The 13,358-nt window shown below is 41.9% G+C and overlaps 2 protein-coding genes across 2 annotated transcripts; one reads left to right on the top strand and one right to left on the bottom strand.

The window, feature by feature from the left end:
• The first annotated feature begins 5,138 nt into the window (after positions 1 to 5,138).
• hdhd5 (haloacid dehalogenase like hydrolase domain containing 5) lies at positions 5,139 to 9,416 on the top strand. The gene is made up of 8 exons (XM_061076453.1): positions 5,139 to 5,402; positions 6,046 to 6,261; positions 6,344 to 6,456; positions 7,068 to 7,161; positions 7,236 to 7,269; positions 7,360 to 7,534; positions 7,662 to 7,850; positions 7,953 to 9,416. Exons 1-8 carry the CDS (start codon positions 5,292 to 5,294, stop codon positions 8,374 to 8,376), a joined length of 1,356 nt encoding a protein of 451 aa, XP_060932436.1. The 5' UTR covers positions 5,139 to 5,291; the 3' UTR covers positions 8,377 to 9,416.
• On the bottom strand, positions 9,406 to 12,904 carry LOC133009047 (ras-related protein Rab-19). The gene is made up of 4 exons (XM_061076454.1): positions 12,844 to 12,904; positions 12,136 to 12,324; positions 11,467 to 11,650; positions 9,406 to 9,997 (listed from the first exon to the last, which is right to left on the bottom strand). The coding sequence occupies exons 1-4, from the start codon at positions 12,892 to 12,894 to the stop codon at positions 9,723 to 9,725; spliced, it is 699 nt and encodes a 232-aa protein (XP_060932437.1). The 5' UTR covers positions 12,895 to 12,904; the 3' UTR covers positions 9,406 to 9,722.
• Between the last annotated feature and the right edge of the window lie 454 nt (positions 12,905 to 13,358).

The following is a 13,358-nucleotide window of genomic DNA, read 5'->3' as shown; positions in this document are numbered from 1 at the left end:
TCTCTATAAACAGTCGGATTCAGATTTTTTTGAAGACAGAGAAAGGACATTTTTGGTACCATTTCATAACACCTCTCTCTGGTTTTTACATCTGTCCTGTGCCCCTTCACTGGAACACTGAGGTCCAAGCAGTCAGTCACAGCAGCCCACTGGTCTATTATGTCGCTAATTGGTGGCATGAGCGAGATGGCTACAATATTAAAAGGCAGGAAGCAAAGGTTGGAGGGACCGAGGGTGGAGTGGGGGTGAGGAGATGGAGAGAATGAAGTAAGGAAAGGGAAACTGGGAGAGGGAGGAAGAAAAGATTTGGAGATTTGTTCTCATTAGAGGAGGGCGTCTCCATTCTCCATGTTCGAAGCAAATTAGGTTGACAGGGGATTGACAAGTTTTGTGCATGTGTGTGTGTGTGTGTGTGTGTGTGTGTGTGTATATATGTGTATGGGCACGTCAGTCAGTCCGAGGGATTCTAGTAAGAAGTGTTGTGTTTAAGACGAACAATTGAATAGCAGTTCTTCCTGATAAACTGCTATAATAATAACTGCTAGGTCGGGGGGAAAAAGAAAGTGGATGTGTGGGAACTTGAAATGAAGCAAAGGTGGAGAGTGGAAGATTAAAACCGAGACAGACACAAGAGTTTGAAGGTCTGTGACTTATTTGACCCAAGCGTTTTCTTATCAATTGATTGATTGATTATTATCTGCCGTTTGTGGTCCTTTGTCAAAAATATCTCGTTCTGCTCCATTCCACTAGTGTTCCATGGATTTTACACAGGAGGGTAAGTTAATTTGACATTCGATTTACCACCTACATTTCAATGAGGAGAACAATTAAGAGAAGCAAATAAATGTAATTAAATAAGAATAAAGTAAGATACGTTGTGAACAGGAGGAATAAACGTTGGTGATTAGTCCCTTGGCCTAAGTAGAACATCATGGAAGTCGTCCTATAAAAGATTGCAACATGGTAGGCTGAGTTTAGAAGCAGCGCCCAGAGAATGGCTGATCCACAGCAATGGCAACATTTTAAAGAAACATGTTTATGTTATTATGATTGCAATAATTAGCTTGTAATTAATCCCACCAACCATATACACTCATACTCAGAATTTTAGAAATAAACACCTGACCCCATGACAAAATGCACTGACACCTGTTCAAAACACTGCTTTCAGTAACTCATTCAACAAGTATTCCATTAGAATGGTCAAAAGTGGGCATGAGAGCATCAAATATAATTATTATTCCCTGTTTTGGGAAAGTTTTGATGGAGGTCGATAGAGGCTTTGCAGGGATCCACGTAAGAGCCTTCAGTCACCTGTTCCTTTTAGATGTAGTAAAGTAAAGTTATAGTTAAAAATAACTTTCTATCTTCTTAACTTTAATTGGTTGAACTTAACAGTAGTAAGTAGGTTCAATGTAAGAATGAAAATTGAAAAAATTTATATAAAAATAGAAAAGATTTGCATTTTTCTTTACACATACTCAAAACATTTCTTTAATCTGAAACTTTGAGCTGCCTGTATTTTGGTATTTCTCTTTTCTTGATATTTCTCAAATGATGGTAAAAATGTAAAATATGAAGTTTCAATTCAAATACATTCATTAAGATAACATATAGAAAAATAATAAGAAGAATAAATAATAATAATAACTAAAATTTCTAGGGCTGCAAAGCAGCACTGGGTGGACCCGAGCACATGCATTTTGAAGCATTGCATGCTTTTTGTCTGAAAAAGCAAAAATAACCAGTTCTGAGAGAGAAAGAGACATGACCTTTGCAAGACATAAAGTTTCCTTTGATCTAGGAAGACTGATATCAAAGGATTCATGGTCCATGTAAGTCTGCGTTACAGAACATCGTGTTTTAATGGCTTGTAATCAAACTTTGACGCCACGGTCACACCGTGTGATTAAAAAAAAATCCGTCAGTCAGTTTTTATCTCCATCTTGTTGTGATGACACTCATCTCAATTTGAAGTTGATCTGACGAAAGCCCTGGTACAAGTGCATCAAACAAAAAATGTGGAATATGGCCAAAATGGCCACTAAATGCAAAATAGCAGGCTTCCTGTTGTGTTTTTCCAATTGCACCTAAAGATTTTTTTGTTTGTCTGGTCATGATACACCTGTATATCGATTTTTGTGAAGATTGGTCAATGGGAACACGTTCCAGGGGTCTCGGGGGCACCGTTGAGCCGTTTTGAGACGCCCATTGAAAATTCCTTCAGAATACGTAAATTTTCACCACTTTCTAACTTTCTGCAAATTTTGGTAAGAAGTTGAGCATGTTAAAGCCCTCAAAAAGCCAATTCATTTGCCTGAGTAATAATAATAAATAATAATAATTAAAAACCTCAAAAAGCCAATTCATTTGCCTGAATAATAATAATAATGAATAATAATAACAATAAATTAAATTTCTAGGGCTGCAAAGCAGCACTGGGCGGGCCCGAGCACATGCATTTTGAAGCGTTGCATGCGTTTTGCCTGAAAATAATAATAAAAACAAAGATTCCTTTGATATTTGACCGACTCAGCATCAAAGGATTCATGGTCGATGTATGTACAGAACATAGTGTTTTAATAGCCAGAACATCGTGTTTTCATGGCGTGTAATCAAACTTTGACGCCACGCCACGGTCACACCGTGTGACTAAAAAAAAATGTGTCAGTCAGTTTTTATCTCCATCTTGTTGTGATGACACTCATCTCAATTTGACGTTGATCCGATGAAAACCCTGGTACAAGTACATCAAAGTAAAAATGTGGAATATAGCCAAAATGGCCACTAAATGCAAGATAGCAGGCTTCCTGTTGTGTTTTTCCAATTGCACCTGAAGACTTTTTTGTTTGTCTGGTCATGATACACCTGTATATCGATTTTTGTGAAGACCGGTCAATGTGAACACGTTCCAGGGGTCTCGGGGGGCACCGTTGAGCCATTTTGCGACGCCCATTGAAAATTCCTTCAGAATACGTAAATTTTCACCACTTTCTAACTTTCTGCAAATTTTGGTAAGAAGTTGAGCATGGTAAAGCCCTCAAAAAGCCAATTAATTTGCCTGAAGAAGAAGAAAAATAAAAATAAAAGCTTCACTTCCTGTAGCCACCAGGGGGCGCTGTGATCTAAAGTCATGATTTCTGTGTAGATGTCATCAGGCTGGGACTCTAGTCTTACATGTCTAGTTTGGACTCAATTGGACAATAAACGCTTCACTTCCTGTAGCCACCAGGGGGCGCTGTGATTTAAAGTCATGATTTCTGTCTAGATGTCATCAGGCTGGGACTCTAGTCTTACATGTCTAGTTTGGACTCAATTGGACAATAAACGCTTCACTTCCTGTAGCCACTAGGGGGCGCTGTGATTTAAAGTCATGATTTCTGTGTAGATGTCATCAGGCTGGGACTCTAGTCTTACATGTCTAGTTTGGACTTGATTGGACAATATATGTCAGAGATACAGAACCTCGTGTTTTGATGGCGTTTAATCAAACTTCAACGCCACGGTCACACGGCCTTGAAACCATATGAATATCTTCAGGGGGGGGGCTGATGATACACACATGTAGTTTGAGTGAGGTAGAACCATGAACACTGAAGTTACAGCATTTCGTGTTTCACGGCGAGTTGATGAACTTTGACGTAACGCCACGGTCACACGGTGTGACGAAAAAACAATCCCTAAATCATTTTTTATCTCCATCTTGTTGTGATGACACTCATCTGAATTTAAAGATGAACTGATGAAAGCCCTGGGACAAGTATGTCAAAGTAAAAATGTGGAATATGGTCAAAATGGCCACTAAATCCAAAATGGCGGACTTCCTGTTTGGTCTAACATATCGATCCAAGAGACTTATTTGTTTGTCATGAAAAGACACATGCCATACTCAATTTTTGTACATGTCAACCAATCGTAGTGCCGGGGCTGCCCTTTAGGGGGCGCTAGTTAGTTTTTTTGCCACGCCCATTTCTTTAAACCATATGAATATCTTCAGGGGGGGGATGTTAATACATACATGTAGTTTGAGTGAGATGGAACCATGAACACGGAAGTTACAGCAATTTCGTGTGTCATGGCCAGTTGATGAACTTTGATGCCACGCCATTAGTATGGCGTTTGACGAAAAGTCACAGTAATCTTATATCTTCATTATCAATGTCTTGAGACCCATTTGATACAGTTTGACATGGTTGAGGTCAGTGGATGAGGAGAAATACATCCAAGTGTAAGACATGCAAAAAAACAGACATTTCCTGTTGCCACCAGGGGGCGCTGTGATATTAAGTCATGATTTCAGTGCAGATGTCATCAAGCCGGGACTCTTGTCTTATGTGTCTAGTTTGGACTCGATTGGATCGTGTTTGTCCTAGATACAGAACCTCGTGTTTTGATGGCGTTTAATCAAACTTTGATGCCACGCCACGGTCACACGGTGTGACGAAAAGTTGATTTTTTAAGTCAGTTTTTTTCTCTATCTTGTTGTGATGACACTCATCTGAATTTGAAGTTGATTTGATGAAAACCCTGGGACAAGTACATTAAAGTAAAAATCGCCAAAATGGCCAAAATGGCCACTAAATCCAAAATGGCGGGCTTCCTGTTGCGTTTTTCATAATGCCCCTTGTGACTTTTTTTCATGATTAGTCACGATACACCTCTTGCCCGATTTTGGTGAAAAACGGTTATGTGGAAACCTAGGGGCTGGGTTCCAGGGGGCGCTGTTGAGCCATTTTGCCACGCCCATTTCCAAATACTCCAGAATACGTAAATTTTCACCACTTACTAATTTACTGCAAAGTTTCATAACTTTTTGAGCACGTTAAAGCCCTCAAAAAGCCCATCCTTTTGCCGGAAAAATAATAATAATCATTACAATTTCAATAGGGCCTCTCACCATTCGGTGCTCGGGCCCTAATAATCCTTACAATAACAATAGGGACCTCCCTGACCTTTGATCAGTGCTCGGGCCCTAATAAAAATCCTTACAATTTCAATAGGGTCTCACCAGACACCTTTGATGTCTGTGCTCGGGCCCTAATAAGAGAAACTTCCGGGGGGATATTTCGTGACGTGGTAGAACAGGAAGTTTTGAGGTCCCGGCTCCTCTGCGCATGCGCCTCCATTGAGCAGAGCTGCTGTTGTGAAGGGAGACAGCTCCACTGACACCGTGAAGAAGAAGAAGAAGAGTTCAGCACTGTGGCATCATGAGATACGTCCACTGACGGTCACCAGCTTTATCTTTAGTGGAGTAAAGTGTGCCGTTGTTAAACTCACCGCTGCCTGGAGCGATGCAGAAACTCGTCTCTGTGAGCAGAGTCCTGAAGCTGCTGAGGTTCAGCTGCGAGGGAGCAGCAGGACATGTCCCCGGCGTGTCCTCCACCTCCAGACCCTACAGCCATGTAAGTGGAGCATTCACTCACACTTTACACACACGAAGAAGACGAGGGGAGATGAAGGACACGATCTTTCAGTCCTTTAACACTAAACTAATGGCTGCTGTGCTCAATAATACAAGATATACGAAATGTAGGAGCACATACACCCCCAATCTTGTACTTCTGAGTACTCTTTGTACTTCTGAGAATACTCCTTGTACTTCATTGGCATTGCTTAGCCCCTTACCCTAACCTCAACCATCACTCTGACCTAATTCTGACCCTAACCATGTCTTAAGTTCCAAACCAGCCCATTGAAAGTGAGCACTGGCCAAAATGTCCTCACTCTGTAGGTTCTAGGGTTCAAACGGTCCTCACAAGGACATCTATCTCTACACGTACACACACACGTACACACACACACACACAAAGAGTTGATTACATCACACACTCACAACAGCAGTTATTACGATCTCATTCACCCACTTCCCTCATCAGTGATTTATCCCCTCCATTAAATCTCTGCTGTGTGATTCTTACAGCCTGAGAGTAAATCCAACCCGGCTCCCTCTATCTAAACTGACGCAATCAAGATGCCATACATCACAGTCAATCAATAACTTTTAACAGCTTTGCATTTTTCTCTGCTCTTTGCCCCCCCTCTTAGGCCCATCCTCAGGGCCCCGGCTCCTTCGGGCTCCTCTTCGATATCGATGGGGTGCTGGTGAGGGGCAGGACGCTCATCCCTGCCGCCAAGCAGTGCTTCAAGAACCTGGTGGACCGCGACGGGAAATACAAGGTGCCCGTGGTGTTTGTCACCAATGCTGGGAACTGCATGAGACAGACAAAAGCCGAACATCTGTCACATCTGCTGGAGGTGGAGGTAAAAAAACTGATTTTCTTTTGAGCTTCCTCAGTTTGATTTGTCTCTGTTTTTCACTCTTTTCTTCCTCTGTTGATCCAAGGTGTCTCCTGACCAGGTGATGCTTTCCCACAGTCCTTTGCGAATGTTCACTCAGTTACACAAAATGCGCGTGCTGGTGTCTGGGCAGGGTCCGGTGGAGGAGGTCGCTCACAAGTATCCTGTCTTAACTCTACGGTTCCTGCAGTCACTCTGGATGTTTACTTTATAACATGTTCTGTGTATTCAGTGCACTTGTGCCCTACTTTGTTATCAGTGTTTGTTCTATTTGCCCTTTGCTTCCTGAGGGTCGCACCGGAGAGTTGTCACTGATTTCTTACTTACTCATTTCATTCCTAATGGAGAAGTGATGGCCGGTTTGTTTCTTTTTCTCATTTGGAATAAGCTCTCATTTAATAGTTGATTCATAGTGTGAATGTTTTACTTTTTTATCTAATCAAGTTTGAGAGGAAATCAGTCTGACGATGTGTTCGATCTCCTGTGAGAAGTGAGGAACTTAAACTGCCAGAATCAGACTCCAGTGAGTTCACGAATAAACTGAAATGTAAATCAGTTCAAAACACGGATCCCAACAGATTAAATCACTACTTTTGGCTGCAGGGGGCGCTGTTGCTCAGTTAAAGCGACATTATTCTGCTTTAAAGCAAATTATACTTGAAGAACAAATTATCCAAGAACCAACCAAGGTTATATGTAGGTTTTTCACATGTGCCTTGTGGCTCTTACCTCCACATGTTTGTGTTTGACTTTAACTCCCCAAACTTCAGCCTGGGCTTTCAGGATGTTGTTACCATTGATATGCTCAGAGATGCATATCCTCTTCTCGATATCGTCGATCAAAACCGACGGCCCAAAAGCAGTGTAAGCATTCCCACTAAAGCCAGTATATATTCAGACATGGATATATCATCTCACCGGTTGCTTATGTCTTACAGATTCCACCCACCAAAGGCTTACGGCCGATAGACGGTATGTTTCCACTGACGGTGACCGCTGTAGCTCTTAACATTTATGGCTGTACTTTGTAAAACTTCTCTCCTCACCCGTTTGTTTGCACAGCTGTGATTTTATTCGGCGAGCCAATCAGATGGGAGACAAACCTGCAGCTTATTGTTGATGTGCTCATGACAAACGGGAACCTAGACAACGCCTGGAGTTCCGTACAGTACCCTCACATCCCGGTCCTGGCCTGTAACATGGACCTGCTGTGGATGGCTGAGGCCAAGGATCCCAGGTACGGTGCATTAGCGTTTAAAGATGCACACTATTATATTATGTACATCAAACCCAAAGACACTATTAGAGGATCTGTAGGACCACGGAGTTATTATGGTAAATGTGTTATTATCCGTGTGTTACAGGTTTGGTCACGGTATGTTTCTGGTGTGCTTGGAAAGCCTGTACAAGAAGATCACAGGCTATGATCTGAAGTACGAGGCTCTGATCGGTAAACCCAGCGTTGTCACGTACAACTACGCTGAGCTGCTGGTCAGACAGCAGGCGGAGAGACTCGGCTGGACCACACCGGTGAAGAGGCTGTATGCTATAGGGTGAGCCAGTTATCTCCTGAATTTGAATCATTTAGTTATTCCCTATTTGTTTTATTTAAACAGAAAAACGTTGACCTTTCCTTTTGTTATCTCCATCTATAGCGACAATCCCATGGCAGATATATACGGCGCCAACCTCTACAACAGCTACCTCCAGGCTTCTCGGTCTTCCAAGGCCCGGAAGCAGGCTAAGAGTGGGGGAAGTGGTCTCGAGCCCTCTGCAGAAACTGTGGACGATGTCCCTAAGATGACATCAGCCGAGCTTGGCGGAGCGTCCAGTGCATACGGGGCAGAGGAAGATCTTCCAGACAAGTGCAGCTCCATCCTGGTGTGCACTGGCGTGTACAGCAGAGACCAGGAGGAGCTGCCCTCGGACACAACGCAGACCGTCACAGAGCAGCACATCTTCCACGGCCACCGGGACTTCCGCTTTGACCCCAGCCTCACGCAGCCGTCCTTTATTGTGCAGGATGTAAAGGAGGCGGTGGAGCTGGTGTTCGAGCAGGAGGGCTGGCCCCTGGAGTAGGACCAGCTCCAACACATCCTTACAAATTGTAGCAGAAGCTCAAGGGTGTGTATTCTGTTTTAAATATAAACTTATCCACAGGGTAGATGTAGCTGTTACTGTAACTAATTCTTCAAGATTTTCCTCAAGTGCCCTAGAATCGGCTGCAACAACAAGTTTTAACCAAATATATAAAGGATATAGACGTTTTAATGCGTCATGTTTTTTAAATTAATATATTTTTCACAAACAATACACGCCTCACTGTCTCTTATCGCTTAAACTACACTGTATAGTCTGACGTCTGCCCTTCCTTACCTTTGTACACAATAATATCAGATGTCCTTTACAGATAGTGTAGGCGCTGAGTTACTTTCTTTTTTTGCGAAACTTGAAATGAAATATCTGTATGTTCAATGACCAGAGCTGAGAAATCTTTTGGGTCTAGACTGATCCAGAAAAGATCTGTTGACAGTGTCGCAGATAAAGATGGATTTGATTATTTTCTCAACAGTCTGTTATTTGCCAAACTAGGTCATCTTGCCTTCCCAGATACACAGACCCCAGCAGGTCTCATGTAGAGCCGTCCTGCTGCTTGTTTGCACTGCTCTCACATTTCAGCTGGATTTGTTTTTAAACTAGGATGAACATGTAACCACTAATGCTGATGAGATTAAGTTGCCAGGTCTCAGTTTAGTACCTCACCAGATTAGATTTAGCCTAATGTTTTATTTTATAGAGGATCTGCAATTACCACAGTGTTCAAAGCAATGAAAAAGGTGCTATTTTTCTGTCCAGTAGTTTTAGTTGTGAAAATTTTATGAAGGATTTGTGAATTTCTGTATTTTTTTGTGGAGAGAATATTTAATTACATCACCAGCACTAGTCAAAATGTCGTAGTGCTGTTTGTCATCTTTGTAAGTGACAGGTATAAAAATGTATGATTTGTATTTGACTTCAATTACAGGTTGAAACCGTTAAACACTGGGAATGTACTGTAATAGCCATACTGTGTGAGAGGACAATTAAAAAAGGCACAAAAACTGCACATCAAGTGAAAACAGTGTGTTTACAGAGTCTTCTGGCAGAGGTGTGGTTTCTAAAGTCATCACATTCAGCAGCAGTTATCCTCAGGAGAATATTACAAATACATTTCCCATTTAAAACCTGCGATGGAGGTTTTTCAGCCATATAAATAATAATAACAAAACCTACATTGATTCACACAATACAACGATGCACTTCTTTAAAAAAATCATGTAAATAACCTCCCTGCTCTTTTTGTTTTAAACATACATTTAGTTTTCAGGCTGCCGTCACAATTTTTTCAGACAATTCTTAATCTACACATTCCTCTCTCAGTCCGCTCAGCACCCACACTTTTTATCTGAAGACCCAGTACCAAACACAGGGTGAGAGCTGTTATTCAGCATGAACTGAGACGGGTCTTGAGAAGCCTCGTCCACCATCGGCATGCCGTTGCGTGCCAGCAGCTCCCGGGCCATGAGGTTGAATGCCGTATCCACGTTCTGGGCCTCCTTGGCTGAGGTTTCTAGAGCAGCGAGGACACCGTTGTTTTCTGCCAGAGTGCAGGCGTCCTCGAACAACACCTGCCGCTGATCCAGGAGGTCGGACTTATTACCTGCGCAGGTGAACAGAGCAAATATTGAAAACGCAGTGGATATTAGATTAGATTAGATTTCTTTATTTATCCACACAACGGGGAAATTCACTTGTTACAGCAAAAAAGAGAAAAACTGAATTTAAATAACAGTGCCGAAGCAACAATAAAAAAGAAAGATCAAAATATATACACTACTAAACTACACATAATGAGAGTAAAAATATACAGAAAACAAAAACAACCTGCAAAACAGACACTGTGCAAAAGCAGGTACTGGGGAGAAAGTGGAGTGATGTGAGTGTTATTGTAATGAAAACAAAAGTATTATAAGTAATATTGCAACAGTAGTGACCATGATACAGAAAAAATAATTAAAAGTAAGTGACCATAAAATAAATAATACTACAAGATAGTATAAAGGAAAATATAAATATTGCAATGTAACCATTATAAGTGACCATGATATAAATATAGATGTAAAGTGTTGAATATTATTGTGCATAGTAGTGATCTGAGTAAAAAAATTAAAAATAAATAACAAAAATAAAAATACAAATACAGCTATGGTGAGAGGTTGAGTGGAGATAAAGATAATAGACAGGGACTACAACATTATCAGGTGGTGCTGGTGTTGTAGAGCCTGACTGCAGCCGGGATGAAGGACCTGCGGAACCTCTCCTTCTTACACCGTGGGTGTAACAGTCTGCTGCTGAAGGAGCTGCTCAGGGACCCCACATTGTCATGTAGGGGGTGAGAGGTGTTGCCCATGATGGACGCCACTCAAAATAAATGTTTTTAGAGAACCTGCTGATTGTACGAAACCCCAAAACGATGAATTTATAGTTCACTTATTATCATATAGAAAGAAAAGCATCAAATTCTCACATTTTAGAAACTGGCAGTGTTCAGAATTTTGACTTGAAAAATTATGCTGTATCGTGGGGAGCAAGTACAGCTGATAGAACCACATCTCCACAGGTCAAACCAAAACTTTCAAATAAAACACTGAAGTTCCAAAATATTTGCGTGTAATTGATGTGTTTTTGGTATATTGCAGGGAATTCCAACAATGGACACATGTCCCTCAAAGAGTGCGAAAAAAGATTTGTCTAAACAATCAAACAATTATTAAAATAGCTACAACTCAATGTGTCACTAGCATCACCAGAGTCTGATCTTTTGTATATTTACTGCAACCATAGCCTGTAAACTTCAAACCACAGCTGTAACACATGAACATCGCCACCTGCTGGAGCGCAGAGTGCATCAGTGGAAAGTAGTGAGTTAGTGAATGAAACATTCAGCTTTAAACGTGCACAATCGGTACAAATGCAAATTTCAAAACGAGACCCAGCCGAGGCACTGTCCATTCTGAGTGAAGGAGCACATAGAGCATCATGGGTGGGTCACTAGAGCTCATCTGACAAGGCTGAGGAGGAAACAAGCTCTGGGAACCACACTGACTGACAACTTTTATTTCTTCTCACCTATGAGTATCAGGACCACGCTGGAAGCTCCGTACTGCTCCACCTCCCTGATCCAGTGGGGGACGGATTCAAACGTGTTGCGGCGGCTGATGTCGTAGGCCACCATCGCCCCATGTGCACTGCGGTAGTAGCTCTGTGTTATGGTACGGAAACGCTCCTGTCCGGCTGTGTCCCACACCTGCATCTGTGATAACACACAAATAAAACACACCATTCCAGTGTAACTAAAGAGGCTGCAAACTGTGGGTCTAAGAGCAACAAAAAAGTATTTATATACAGTTATTATATTATATTAGAGGAAATGTAGAGTTAAACATTTTTGTGAACTGCTCATGTCAACAGAGCCCCTCATTAGCATGACAGGCAGTTAACAAGTTAACACACCCAGAAAGCTAACACAGAGATGGTGTCATTTAAAGGAGCAGCCACTCCTCTTACTAACGTAGGAAAAACACTGATCAACTGAAACAAGCAGACGTACTATTTACTTAAAGACTAAAGTAAGTACAGATACATCTCACATGCATGTTTTTCGTGAATATATATTCATAAAAATGCACATTTTAATGACTTTATACCTGTGAAAATGATTGTGCAGTAGCACCATATGTCTGAAGCAAACTGGACTCAGGTTTGCAAACATATGTAATAACAAACACATCTACTTACCTTGATTTTCTTGCCATCGATGTCCAAGGTACGAACAGTAAAGTCGACCCCGATGGTGTTTTGCTGCTTTTCGATGAAAATGCCAGATTTGAATCTCTGAACCACGCACGTCTTCCCCACATCCGAGTCCCCAATGAGGATGATTTTAAAAAGAAAGTCAAAGGAATCCTCAATCTCCGGTCCTGCAGACTGCATGGTTGAAGGGAAGAATATACACAAACACACACAAAACTGAGGCTGAAACTCTGGATCCAGGACCTCTATGCCTGTATGCAACAGAACGGGTTCCTTCCAAGTTGTGTCAATAACAAATTAGACTATTTACAGAGACAGCAGTCACATCCTTGTTAGAAAAAGAAGCAGCTGGAGCAGAACAGTCCATGAGGCTCGAATGGGTGAATCTCAGGTGAAAGGTATCCAGGTCAGACGTATAAAAAAGAAAAAAACTATAAGATGAATAATTAAAACTGCTACAGCTGCAGTCGGTCCTAATCAGCAACAAATAAACATACTTATCTCATAACAGAGGATTCAAATTCAAAAAACAAGTAAAACCCGGCATCTTCGTTTCCATGTCTACGTTACACTATCCACCACATTGTTCAAGTCCTAACAAGTGTAATCTCTATTTCTGCCCTTTAGACTGTCAGTCACTCGGCCCTCTGCACCTCTCACTTTCATTCTGCAACTGTAAGCCACGCCTCCTACCTGTCCTGGTAGGTGTGATCTCCAGCTGCCGGCCCACCTGCACAACTGCATCTTGGGATATGGATGTTTGTCTCCTCAGGCTGCGGAAAGGGACACAATACCTGGAAGAGGAGGAAACAAGACATAATTTGTGTCAGCTGGTTGAATTGTACACAGAGCCAAAATGCTGGAGGCGTTGTTGGAACACAAGCTTAACTCTTTAAGCACAGTTCTGCTTACAAGACTCAATGTGCAAACTCTCCTGAGCAAACATCTCAAACCACTCCCACAGTCAAAGTACTGCCGGCAGAACATAAACACCTGAGGTCTTTGTATTAGAATGTGTCCTTTGCACCCCCGCAATGTTTCGTTGTGCATTTAAAGAGTGTCCAACATAATCAGCGTCCTCATTATGAGCCCACTCACTGACTCCTGTCAACACATTCCTCAGCAGCAGACAGAGACCTGGAGGAACGTCCATCACACAAAAGACAAAAAGGAAACACAGGGCAAGCAGTTAAACACAGTCATTGAGG

The sequence above is a fragment of the Limanda limanda genome, chromosome 8 (assembly GCF_963576545.1).
Source record: "Limanda limanda chromosome 8, fLimLim1.1, whole genome shotgun sequence".
In the NCBI taxonomy this organism is placed as follows: domain Eukaryota; kingdom Metazoa; phylum Chordata; class Actinopteri; order Pleuronectiformes; family Pleuronectidae; genus Limanda; species Limanda limanda.
Note: the sequence above shows the minus strand (reverse complement) of the source record. Positions and strands in the feature narration are given on the sequence as shown.